We start from the raw sequence: 13,694 nt of genomic DNA on the forward strand, positions 1-13,694 counted from the left end.
AGGCTCTCAGAGTTAACAGACACTAAGCCCATTACAACATCGCTGTGGCCTAAGACAAAATGAACACGGTTAACTTAAAAACAACATGTTTTTATTTCAATTTATAATTTGTAGAATGTGACTTTCACTTAAGAGAACTCTGGAAAAAAGCTTTCTATTAAGTAGAATAAATTTAAATCAACTTTATTTTATAATAGCAAAAGCTATACTCAAAATAATAATAAAATTAAAATCATATAAAAAGTAACTGTTTCTTTTAAACCTGTAAGCAGGATGAAAGTATATTATATTATAGTAGTAAATTTTAATCCTCTGCTCATAAATCATGAGTACCATTAGATCTATTATAAATGAAGTCTTATATTTAATCAAAGTGTAATTTTTTTACTTGCTACATGAGTCACAGAGAAAACCTAAATAACAGTGGAAGAATAGGGATCAAAAGTGTCAAAAATAGCCACCATACACTATTTTCATTGATTCATGGAAAAGAACTTTCAGAGTGTAGATTCTGCATGTCTTACCGTTCATATATTTTGTTGCTGAGTACATACAAATGTCAGCTCCCAGGGCCAAAGGTCGCTGAAAAGAACAAAGGTTTTTATTTTAAATGAGAGATCACCTGGAAATATGTTTCACAACTTGACTATTTGTTATTGTAATGACCATTCCTATTCTAACTTTTCAAAAATATATACATCTTAAAATTTTCCAGGATCCCTGATATTGCTTTCTTTCTTACCTCCCCCAAATAAAAATATGAAGAATTGGACCCAATAGTCAATCCAAAGGCACATTTTTTTTTTTTTTTTTTTTTTTTAGAAATAGCAGGTAAACTCATGCCCACAGGTCTCTGAACCTGTTTCTCTGGGAGTTGCTGACTGGCTCCTAAGTTTATGACTTACAGCAGAAATGTTGGCATTCTTACAATTCAGTAAACATAAACATTCAGCAAGTAATTTCTTGGATTTTTAATCATTAAAACCTGACAAGATATGCTATGCTTATTCACTTGGTTTGCCATGATCTTGGCTTTTAATTACTCTTTTATTATACTAGTTTTGCCAAGTTTAAATCAATTATAAAGAAACTTGTTTGCACCCAGCAGCGTAGCTCAGCACTTGAGCATCGACCTATGAACCATGAAGTCATGGTTCAATTCTCAGTCTGGGCACATGCCTGGCTTGCAGGCTCAATCCTCCAGTGAGGGGGGTTCAAGAGGCAGCAGTTCAATGATTGTCTCTCAGCACTGATGTTTCTATCTCTCTCCCTCTTCTTTCCTCTCTGAACTCAATAAAAATATATTTTAAAAATAATAAATAAATAAATGTCACTTCCTCAGAGTTTTGCTTTCCCTGACAAGGCAATCTAAAGTTGTACCATTAAAAAAACAAACAAATTTTGGATTTTTTCCCTCACTTGTCCTGCAAGTTAATTCTCTAGTCTTAAGATGTCTTTGATATAGTCAACATATTCATTAAACAATATACTAACAATATCTTTCCATTTATGTTTTCTTTAAAATGGTGTGTGTGTGTGTGTTTGTGTGTGTGTGTTTTAACCTCACTAGCTGTTTAGTCTTTGGAAGGTATAATGTTGGGGACTATACATGTTTCATAAACAGGTCTTGTGTGTGTTTTTTAATCCTCACTCAAAGATATGTTTTTATTAATTTTTTTTAAGAGAGAGAAACATCAATATGTGAGCAAAACATTGATGGGCTACCATACGGGCCTCAGCCGGGAATTGAATCCACAACACCTAGGTGTAAGGGGACAATGCTCAAACCTATTTGCCCACCCAGCCAGGCCTCATAATCAGGTTTTTAGTAAGATACTGCTCTAAGCACTGTCTGCATAGCTGCTTGCTCATCTCTCAAACTAGATGATGTCTAAGGTCTCCTCTAGGACTAATATTCTGTAAACTCTATGGTCAACAGAAAAACCCAGTAACTAACATCGGTTGATTGCAGCATGTGCCAAGAATCATGTTAAACATTTTATGTAACCCAGTGAAACACTGTGCAAAATATTTCACCTAACTCAGGAAAAAAGGACTGTCTGACTCTAATTGTACCGTTGAGGAAAAAGGACTAAGAGTAATACTAGTACAATAGATCACTCAGATAAAAAAACTGGTAGAGCCAGGGCTCCCACCCAGACTACCTGAATCAAAGGGCTCTACTCTGCATTTTATGCTGGTAAATCTGTCATTGTGCCTTTTCTGAGACTTGCAGAAGACCCAGAAGACAAAAGGCAGGCAAGAAAGAGAATGTATTCAGTTTTCATGAGGATAAAACAGTGAGAGGACCTTTTCAGAGGATTTGCTTTGTGGAATCAATACATGTGGTTGCGTAGGAACACTGAGATTAATTCAACTGGAATGCATCCAGATTGAAATGAAGCATTTCATCCCTGGCATGAGCAATGTGATATGGGCTTCAGGAAGGTAGAAAAACTGGACTATATTAGTGACGGTAATAGGAGAGGGCGAAGCCTGATGAGTAACCTGGACAGGCCCAGGCTAAAACAATTCACGCCACCTCTCTAGGAATACGTATGCAGGACTCACTGTGACTCAGCCAGATCATTCGTAGTCTGTATTAACTGGACTAGTGTAAGTGATAGATGAGTAAGGAATTGGGATAAAGAATCTAAAAATGAAAATCACCTGGGATGCCCTCACCGGTTTGGCTCAGTGGATAGAGCATCGGCCTGTGAACTCAAGGGTCCCGGGTTCGATTACTGGTCAAGGGCACATGCCCAGAGTTGTGGGATCGATCCCCTGTAGGGGGCGTACAGGAGGCAGCCGATCCATGATTCTATCTCATCATTGATGTTTCTATCTCTCCCTCTTCTTTCTTCTCTCTGAATTAAATAAAAAAAAAATATATATATATATATATATATATATATATATATATATATATATATATATATATATTTTTTTTTTTTTTTTTTTTTAAAGAAAAAAAAAGGGAAAGAAAAATCACCTGTGACAAATAGATAATGCCAGGAGATTTTCACTTCGAAACAGACTGCCTTACTAGGTTTTCTGTTATGAAATGTTACAGAAAACAACTAAAGATACAGTCAGCCCTCTATCTCCGTCATCTGTATCCATGGATTCAACCAACCATAGATGGAAAACATTTGGAAAAAAAAAGTTATACCATTGCTGCCTCTGGTACTATTTAATTAGGCCTAAAATGACTGTGTCTGCATTAAACATGCATAGCCTTTTTTTCCTTGTCATTATTCACTAAGCAAAACAGAATAACAACTACTTATATAGCATTTACAGCAAGCATGTCAAACTGGTGGCTGGCAGGCCATATCCTCGTTGATTTACAGAGTATTATTAGGTATTATAAGTGGCCCAGAGATTACTTGAAGTACACAAGAGGAAATGCATGGGTTATATACAACTACTATGCCATTTTATATAAAGAGCTTTAGCTTCATAACATTTCATAAGTGTTTCATAAGATTTTGGTATCTACAGGGATTCTTGGGACCAATCCTTTTGGATACTGAGGGACCATCACATATCATGAAGGTAAGGGGCCCATGAAGCTATCTGAATGCAGTTTAGCTGGGAAGAGTGTTTCAGGAAAGGAAAATAAAAACATAGGAATGCTTTCTGAATAAAACAAGGGATAGTGGTGAACAGGCTTATGCAAATTTCCAGGGAGTCAGCCAGTCACATGAAGGCAGAAGCTTGGCCCAACTTCAGGGGCCCAGAATAGAAGGGGGGAAATGGGAACAACTGAGTTTGTAAATACGTGCCTAATTGAAGGGCTGAAGAAACAGAGCTGGGGTTTCTGAAACTCTGCACAATAAAGAAGCACTACAGAAGTGTAATAAGAATGGACTACAGGGTGCAGGCAGGAAAGAAAGAGCAGGGAGAAGGTAACTCCTAATAAGGAGTTACTAGATTACTAGTTACTAGGTTACTAGAGAAAAGAGAGGGAGAAAGGAGTGGGGGTCAGGGGCAAACAACTACTCAATTACACAAATCCCAAGATCATCTACCAAAGGGAGCCAAATGAAACAGGAAAAATAAATCTGGGGGGAAAAAAGAAAAAAGGAGATAAAAAGCAAAGAAATGAAGAATAAATGGGAAAGTGTGGACATGGAGATGTATGTAGAGGGATGGATAGATAAGGGGGGAAAAAGATGGTTTAAAACGAGCACTCTAAATATTTACAGCTACAATGTGAAACTAAGTAGAAATTCATAATACAAATAAGGTTAAGATATAAAGGGTTATGCATAATCTATGGGTGCTAAGGGAAGACAAGATAGGAGGAAGGAAGAGAAATGAAGAACTAATATGTGACATACATCGAGAAGTCACCGAGTACAGCTTTTCTTTTCCTTTTATTTGGAAGGCTGGTCAAATAAAAACGAATTAGGGACAACTGAGAAATAATGTTACCAACTTGTAAGCAGCACATAAACATGCAAGTCCCTACTATGTGCAAGGCCCTGACAGATACAATCATAAAATAAGGTTACATCTTTGGAGAGTTTACACATCCTATAAAAACCTAAAAGCTAATTAAGACAACATTTAAAACACACAAAGTCCCACATACAAGGTATTAACCTGAGGAAAGAAAGGCCTTGTTTACATTAAAATAATTTTCAAACTCATAAAATCTAGTCATCATTATGGATTAGACAAATTATTATAGTTGAGCCTTTTCTACCATTTTCTACCAAAACATTTTATTTGCATTTACCTGGAAATATGCCGACATAAAAGTGTTATCCACGACCAAAATGATGTCTCCATGTTTATGGACAGTATGTGCGCAGGCTTCAATGTCAATCATCTTCAAGTTAGGGTTTGTGGGGGTTTCAATCCAAACCAGCTAAAACAATTCAGTAAATGCCAGTAGTTTGTCAAAAACACTGTACAGACAGACATACATCCCATGATTTAACCATCTGGGAGGCTATATCAGAAGAGCTTGGATGATGAAGTTGAAAGGTTCAAATCTGAATCCTAGCCCTCACAAATTTCTGAGAGGTCATAGATAAGTAACTTACTCTTTGTACCCCTCAAATTCTTCATCTGGATCATGAGCCTGGTAATATTTACCTAATAAGAGTTGTTGTAAGAATCCAATGAGATAATTTACATTTAAGCAGAAAAGTACTCCACGAAATTATTGTAATTATTTAAAAAAAAAAAAAAAAGAGGAATTTTTTAAAGACATAATTCAGTGTCTGGAAATTTTGTTCTTAGGGATAACGTAGATTGTCTAAAGTTACATCCTAGAATTTTCATTAAAGTGAACTAGCTCTATGATAAAAACAAAAAACAAAAAACAAACAAAAAAAAACACCTTAATGTCAGTAATTCCAGATACACTAGAAATTATAAATTAAGAACCCAGGACTTGAAGAGCATGGATTTTAGAGTGAGAAGAAAGCAACACACACACACACACACACCCCAAAAAAAACAAAAAAACAAAACAAAACAAAAAAACAGCCAAAACCAGTTTGGCTCAGTGGATAGAGCATTGGTCTGGGGACTGAAGGGTCCCGGGTTCGATTCCCATCAAGGCCATGTACCTTGGTTGCGGGCACATCCCCAGTGGGGGGCGTGCAAGAGGCAGCTAATCAATGAGTCCTTCTCATTGATGTTTCTAACTCTCTCTCTCCCCCTCCCTCTCTGTAAAAAATCAATAAAATATATTAAAAAAACAAAAACAAAAACACGGAAAACGTGGCTACAGCTCTGTGGGGACCACACAGCTCTGACAAGTTCACTTTAGAAAGAGACCATATCATATACATATCTGTATGTTCCAAAATCTAGTACAATTCAGGTACATGGTTGATGCCTGATAGTTATTTAAGACCAAAGAAGAGAATTCTATTTGTTAAAGAAGATGCCAATGTATTGAATGACATTATCTACTGATTTCTTTTTAAGAGTTAACATTTATTTTTTTATTACTTATATAAATAGATAAAAACTCTTGAGTTTTATCATAAGATAAGGTAATTAAGTAGTGTATATTTTATGAGAATTGATTTTAAGAATCTATAAAAATTATTCCCTAGTTAGAATTTATTATTCCACTCATTATAAAAATGAAAGTAAAAATAAGTAAATAAATAAAAAGTAGGTTTACCTGCAAAAAAACTACTTCAAATGATGAGGCAAATATTTTTGGGGGGCAGGGGGAAATGTATTGATTCAAGTCAGTAAAGAGATAATACATAAAGTTACATTGACAAGAATTAATATACTCACAATTTGCTCTCTTTCCTTAGAAAGACTCAGACTAGCTATTTTAAATAAGTATCTTTTCTCCCAAGCAAGAATAAAAAATAAAAAAAATTCCTTTGAAAATAAACCTTAACCTCTCAAAGTTCACCCTGGTGTTATCTTCTAAGTATTTGTGTGAGAACATAGTTTCATTTTTTAGCATTCACTGCAACATAACCTTGGGTACAATTCAAACCTTTTAATCAGTAACAAAAAGTTGGAAGGGGTTGACTTATAAAAGACACTGGTCCTTCTTTTATCCATGCAGAATTTAAATGAGGTACCAAGAAAGAATAGCAGATATGCCATTCACTTCAGCACAAAACACCTTCCGGTGGCATACAAGCTTCCCAGGATGGAGGCTAAAGATTGCTAGTGGCCCATTCTCTACTTCTATTATTGCCAAGTATCCCTGAAAACCCCTAAAAAGCCACTTTGCTTAGAACTTGGAGGGGCTTGACAAGCTTCCTTTTCTGCAATCCAATTTCTGTGATGACTTCTGTTACCAATACTAGTTTAGTACTACAGTTAACAATTGTGTGGTTTTGCTAACAAATTTTGTAATACTTATCATGTTCTGGGAATTGTGCTAAGCGTTTCATAAGCCTTATCTCATTTAATTCACACAACAAACTTTCTATAAAGCAGATACAATTATCCCCATTTTGAAAATGAAGAAATTGAGACTTTAGTTAAATAATTTAGTTAAATAATATAACAACTATGATACAGAATTAGAGTTTGGATCCCACTTCATAATTTAGGTACCTAATCATTATGCTGTAATACTTAGGAGACACCAGACCTATCTTATTCTTGTTGATCGCTTCCAAAAGTTTCTAATAAAATTCGTTATTCAGATTTATGTCCCCTCATAAACAAAAATGATGAAAACAAAACATCAAGCCAAACAAAATTGAATTACCTTGGTTTCTGGGGTAATGGCCTCCTCTAGTAATTTAATTTTGGAGCAATCAACAAAAGAAATCTTTAATCCAAATTCAGGTGCTACCCGCCTGAAGTACCTGTTTGTACCTGAAGCAGAAGAGAATCAGATAAAATAGAAAGGACATTGTATTAGAAATGTTATTCCTTATCTTTATAATCACTTTAAAAACATAAGGAAGCATCAATTGCCAAGAAAAATACAACTAAGAGCAACTCTACTTTGGTTAAACAATTTGGCTATTGTGTATTGTAAAGAATGTAAGGCTTGGATTTTTTTATTTTATTTTTTTAAGCTAGAGAGTCAAATGAAACATACTTGGTATCCACACCAACTGGCATAAAGTAGAAAATATTTCTCAAAAACCACAACCTCTATTCTTCAAACATTAATGAGCATGCTCTCCAAAACATCAGTGTCTTTCTAGGCAATTTCTTCCTAGTACTCAAATCTAAAGTAAGTGAACCAATCATGGCAACATTGTTAATATAATTCAGGACCCACTATTATCTTTAAATACCAGTTGACACAACACGAATGCAAGAGATCACCTACCTCCGTATACATCATCCATACAAATAATTTGGTCTCCTGATTTTAAGAGATGGGTAATAGTCGTAGTGGCTGCTAAACCTGAAGCAAAGGCCAAACCTAAAATAAAAATCAAGTTAGAGTAAACCAAAAAGTCAGACCAATAGGTTAAAACACCTACATTATTAACTTCGTGTCCCTCTCTGCTGATAAGACAGTTATCACCACTGAGTCTCAAGAAGTCCCATGATGAATATCATTACAGAATACCCCTTTTCATTTCAAAGATAAAATACCTATGTAATTAAAAAATATGTAAATCTGCTTTAAGTAGATAACATTTCTGATACACTTCAAGGAAGTAATTTTTTTTTTTATATAGAATTCTGAGATAAAAGGCCAATTGCCAATTAAATTACAGTTTGAAAATATCAGGCTCTAAAGAAATTTCAAACTTGAGGAATAGAGCTAAGCTATGATTCATTGACTATAGGGATATACACAATGGTCTGCAAACTCATTAGTCAACAGAGCCAAATATCAACAATACGATTGACAGATCTTTTGAGAGCCAAATTTTTTAAACTTAAACTTATTCTAACGCCACTTCTTCAAAATAGACTCGCCCAGGCCGTGGGATTTTGTGGAAAAGCCACACTCAAGTGGCCAAAGAGCTGCAGTTTGCCGACCACTGTCTAGTATAACTGGCAAATTTAACAAAACTCAAAATCACACCTGAGACTTGTCTGATAAATTTAATAAATTTTACTTTAATTTTTTAAAATGTAAATCTCTCTTAGACAAATATGATCTTATGTTGAACAAACATAGTAAAATAAAAAATAACTGGAATTGTGCACATTCAACACTATAAAAGAAAATATCCTGACAAAATACCAATATGTCATCTTGATGATTAAAAAATAAAAATCACCTGTGACTGGTAGAAGGGACAATCCAATTAACTTTTCAAAAAATAAAATAAAATAAAAATCTCCTAGAAAAGTGTAGGTTAGGATTGCAGTTGTCTACTGCAACAATGCACACAGACGGCTAAACTTCAAAGTGCAATTAAAAACAACCATGTTTTCTGGATCCCACTTGAAAAGTGTTTGACATAAGCACTCAGTCTTTATACCTCCTGCAGAAAATAATGCTCCCCACACAGTACTAAATTTCAGCAGTTTTGTATTTAATTTCATCCAAAATAAAACCAACCCCCTCCCCAAAATTCCAAACAAATCCAATAATTCACATTATTCTTTCTCATTCCTACACTCTTGCTGTGAGAAAACGCTTATGACTTTTTTAAAAATATATATATTTTATTGATTTTTTACAGAGAAGAAAAGAGAGGGACAGAGTTAGGAACATCAATGAGAGAGAAACATCGATCAGCTGCCTCTGGGGATGTGTCCGCAACTAAGGTACTTGTCCTTGACCGGAACTGACCCTGGGACTTTTCAGTCCGCAGGCCAACGCTCTGTCCACTGAGCCAAACTGGTTTTGGCTACGCTTAAGACTTTTGTATTTATTCACTATTTTCCCCTCATTTAGCATCATTTGCATAAATATTACAAAGATATTTACTAGTAATCCACTCCCTTATGAAAAGAAACATAAGATTCAAGAGCTAATTTCTAATCTCTGAGTACACATTATCAATGGTACCTGCTAGTGCAAATGCTGTTATTCTCAGGCACTGACAATCAGGTGAATGAACCAGAATATAAGAAAGCTTATATTCTCTTAGGGAGTCTTATAAAACTTAGTTAATTTTTATCTATTTATATTGACAGCTTCAGATAAAGAGGATCTACATGAATACCAAATGGAAAATTCTGCCATTTTGTCTCGATTCATGTTTATTCTTACCTAATAATCATATTCATGCACAGTTTACCAGCTGTGGAACTTTGGGCAAAAAATTCAATGTTTTAGTAAAATAACAGTGTTGAACTAGCTAATCCTTATTTCATTCCAGTTCTGCATTCTATGCTTCTGTGATCTTCTCTGTGCATGCAAGAATACATTCCAGACTTCACAAACTTGGGATGGGAAATCACTTACTGTACTTGGCCCCATCCAAGGCTGCCACTGCTTTTTCCAAGCAATTCCTGGTGGGGTTGCCAGAACGGCTATATTCAAAACCCTGAAGAAAAGAAGTCAGAAATCTAAGTTCATTTTACAGTCATAAATGGATAACTCCACATCTATGAATTCCTCCTACTGTAATAAAGTTTTATTTATTATGGCATGTCTTGCCATAAAGAGGGTAACAGTGTAGTGGTACGGAAAGGCTCTGAAGTCAGCAAAACTGGATTAGAATTCTGTACCTACACTTATGAGCTACATGCCCAACAGGCATATTACTTAGCATTCCCCACAGTCGATCTCAATATCCATAAATGGGAATAAACTATAAGCATCTAGTTCATGAAATTGTTGTAATGATAAAATGAGATAATATATAAGTCCTCTCCATGCCAACTACTAGAAAACTGATTGTATTATTAGCATTATTATTATGTTAGACTTATCTTTGCCTATTAACCTGGAGACATCAAGAAAAGGGAATCACCTACGCTAAAAGGAAACCTAATTCTAACATGTATTTCATTTTCTAAGAAGAGAATGATGCAAGTTCTGTTTAGCTTCCAACAGGAAACTATGAACAGATTCTACAAATGTTCAAGGATCAGATCCTGGCTCTACAAAAGTGATTCAAAAAAGAGAGAGTCATGCCGAACCCGTTTGGCTCAGTGGATAGATCGTCAGCCGGCAGACTGAAGGGTCCCGGGTTTGATTCCGGTCAAGGGCATGTACCTTGGCTGCGGGCACATCCCTGGTGGGGGGTGTGTAGGAGGCAGCTGGTCGATGACTCTCATTGATGTTTCTAACTTTCTATCCCTCTCCCTTCCTCTCTATAAAAATCAAGAAAATGTATTAAATAAAAAATAAAAAAAAAGGGAGAGTCATTCTTGGCAAAGCAGCTCCACACAATACCATTTTAAAATTTTGTATTATTTCATGTGTATGGCACCATTCTGAATGTGTTCATCCAGTCATTTTATTTAATCCTGTGCTCTGCTTTGAGGAAAGTAAAGCCAAATATTATGGGGAGTGTCACAGCCAGAATTCAAACCCGGGATTTAAATGAAAGTCCTAGAATTTCCTCCCCTTCCCTCCTCCCCTCCGCCTCCTCCTGTAGCACAAAACAAAAGACAACCACTCTTTACACCTTTGTTTTCTGATTCACGAGCTCCCAGTATTGGTTATAAGTATACATTCTCATTTGTTTTATTGCTTTGTTTCCTTGTTTTTGACAAACTGTGTAGACATATTTTATAGGACTCCAGCTACTCTCATCTCTTCCCAGCAACACCTAATTGACGTGACCTGCAGCTGTACTTACCAAACAGAAAAAAAAAACAAAAAAAAAAAACACCCTGTTTGTATTCATGTGGCAATTGCCACGGGAAGCCCATGTTTCCATATTCACTGCTGCAGAGATTTAACTTTGAGGGGATGGGGAGAAGCCTATTTTCGAAGCATTTCCCATCCCTCGCCTATTCAATAGCTTTTCCAAAAGGAACTGAAGAATTAGATGCTTCTCATTCAGCCCCTCAAATTCTCTTTAGGCCCTTCACTGATTTTTTAAACGTAGAAAGTGGAGTTTGTGGATTTTACCATCCCTGCTGGCTCTCTGAAAACATTTAAATTATTACTATCACAGCTACATGGCTAACTTTTGTGAAGAAGCTCTGGCGGCCACACATTCACAAAAACTTTGCATCAGGCACAACCCACATGCTGGAAGACAGGTTGTGTGTATACATCCTGATTCCAAAACACAGCAGCTAGAAGTATCCTAAGCCAATTGTAGAAATGTCCTTAGGATTCTACCTGGCAAAACAAAGGGTTAAATCTAAAAGAATTTTCTTCAACTTTCTATAGCATACCACAGTGAAGAGGTTTTTGAAGTTTATTCAAGGTTTAGGACCTACCAAGTTCATTTAACTAACTTTTTTTCTGAACCTCAGAAACTTTTAAGTACTCCAAGACCCATCAAGAATCCTACCAAAAGGGAAAAGACTACGTGGTTAATAAAGAGGGCGCGCTCCTAACCCTTACATGTCACTTACCAATGCCTCTGGGTCAGTTCCTTTTCTCTAAAAAGTGAATAATATCGGTCCTGCCCCCTGATCTGATTGTTTTGAGGATCCAATGAAAAAAGTGTAAATTGTGAGCATCATGAAACACCAAACTACTGAGCAATTACAATGTACCATATGGCTTAACCTACATATCAATAACTTATGTGGTAGGTACTATTAATCCACTTACACAGAATCAAACTGAGGCTTGAACATGTTAAGTAACTTTGCTCAAGGTCACCCAGGTCAGAAGAGGTGGTGTCAGAATCCAAACCTAGCTCCTCTGACAACATGATTTATGCTTTTAATCACTAAACCACACTGCTGAAATGATGCAATGAGTTACATTATTGCTAGCATTATTGGAGTAGAGCACAATGTAGCTGAATGCCCAAAAGTGGGGTTCCAGTACAGGGCTGGAATTCCAGCTCCACAACTTATTAACCCTGTGGCCTTGGACTAGTAATTTGTCCCTAAATCTCAGGTGGTTGTTCTTGTTGTTTTAATGAGAAATATGAGAAACTTAGTTCAGGCTACGGCAGTTGTCAGAATTACTTGAAGCAATACATGTAAAACACATAACACATGTAATTATGCATCTAGCAAAGAGTAAGTACTCAATAACGATTAACAATTGAATACAGCTACTGGAAATGATCTTGATTCTGAGTAATAAAACCCTTAAAAACTTTTTTTAGCCGACTCATTATATCTTTATAATTGTTGCTGCTAAAAGTAACTCCAGGAAGTTATGATCCTCAGTACTGAACTGCACATTTACCAGAATTCCATGAATTTAAGGCTAACTCTAGATGGCAAGTTGGACAAACTGTTCCTTCTCGTCTTGCTTATCAAAAAGAAATAGGATCACTGGACCATCCCATACAAACCTTTATCGCAAGGGAGGATTACAGGAGCAGCAAACATCCTTCCCCGCTGCCTTGCTGATGTGTAAATCATTTCACACATTACCTGGGTGCCTTTTTAACGTGTCAGCCACCTCTCTTTTCCCGCCCTACCTTGGACTGCCCCAGCCAGACCCAGCTCACCGAGTGCTTGCCGGGAGCCCCCTGCTTGAACGTGGTGGACATGGAGATGGGGGTCACCACCGCCCGGGAGCTCCACTGCTCCGGTTCCTGGCCCACATGGATGGCCTGCGTGGCGAAATGCTGGAAGGGAGGCAGGAAGCCGTGCGGGGCGACGTCTTTCTTCTGCATGGCGAGCTGCGAAGGACGGAGAGAGGAAAAGAGAAGAGCGAGGGAGATAGGACTAGGAAACCGGGGCGTGAGAGCCTGAGAGAGCCCTAGGAGCACCAGGCGGAAGGGAGCTGATGGGAAGCCGGTGGCCAGCAGCCCGCACACAAAAGCCCGTCTGGGCGATTCCCCGGTGGCGGAGACCTAAGTGGCCGAGGAGGGTTTGCACTGCCCGGGGGGCGGAGCCAGCGCCACCCAATGGGCGAAAGCCCCGACGCGGCCCCCGCTCCCCATTGGTTGGCAGCGGAGGCGTTGCCTGCAGCGTCGCCCCGGGTCAGGGCTTCCCGTTTCGGGCGGCGCTTTGCAGAGTCTGTGTCTGCACGTGGTGCTTGTCCCCCTCGGGCGAAATGTCCGGGTCCGGGCTCCGGAGGAAGCTGGCTGCCTCGCTGCTAGTTCCTGCGAGAGACCCGGGCGGTGTGTGTGACCTCGGGCCAGAGGTTCGCGGGAGACTTGGAAAAAAAAAAAAAAGAATGGTTTGGTGTTGAAACCAGGTAAACCTGTCAACAGGCCACGCAA

General features: G+C 37.6%; 1 protein-coding gene across 1 annotated transcript in view; it reads right to left on the bottom strand.

Annotated features, from left to right (window-relative positions):
- Positions 1 to 13,322, bottom strand: part of CTH (cystathionine gamma-lyase) — a 25,127-nt gene extending 11,805 nt beyond the window's left edge. The window contains exons 1-7 of the mRNA XM_036446219.2: positions 12,975 to 13,322; positions 9,839 to 9,920; positions 7,793 to 7,888; positions 7,217 to 7,326; positions 4,748 to 4,879; positions 525 to 582; positions 1 to 49 (exon numbers count right to left, since the gene is read on the bottom strand). The exon at positions 1 to 49 is cut by the window's left edge and continues 29 nt beyond it. Of these exons, the coding sequence (XP_036302112.1) occupies positions 1 to 49; positions 525 to 582; positions 4,748 to 4,879; positions 7,217 to 7,326; positions 7,793 to 7,888; positions 9,839 to 9,920; positions 12,975 to 13,142 (695 nt within the window). The 5' untranslated portion in view covers positions 13,143 to 13,322. The remainder of the gene's footprint in view (positions 50 to 524; positions 583 to 4,747; positions 4,880 to 7,216; positions 7,327 to 7,792; positions 7,889 to 9,838; positions 9,921 to 12,974) is intronic.
- Positions 13,323 to 13,694: the final 372 nt, after the last annotated feature.

Source organism: Pipistrellus kuhlii, unplaced genomic scaffold, assembly GCF_014108245.1.
Source record: "Pipistrellus kuhlii isolate mPipKuh1 unplaced genomic scaffold, mPipKuh1.p scaffold_m20_p_2, whole genome shotgun sequence".
Taxonomy (NCBI): Eukaryota; Metazoa; Chordata; class Mammalia; order Chiroptera; family Vespertilionidae; genus Pipistrellus; species Pipistrellus kuhlii.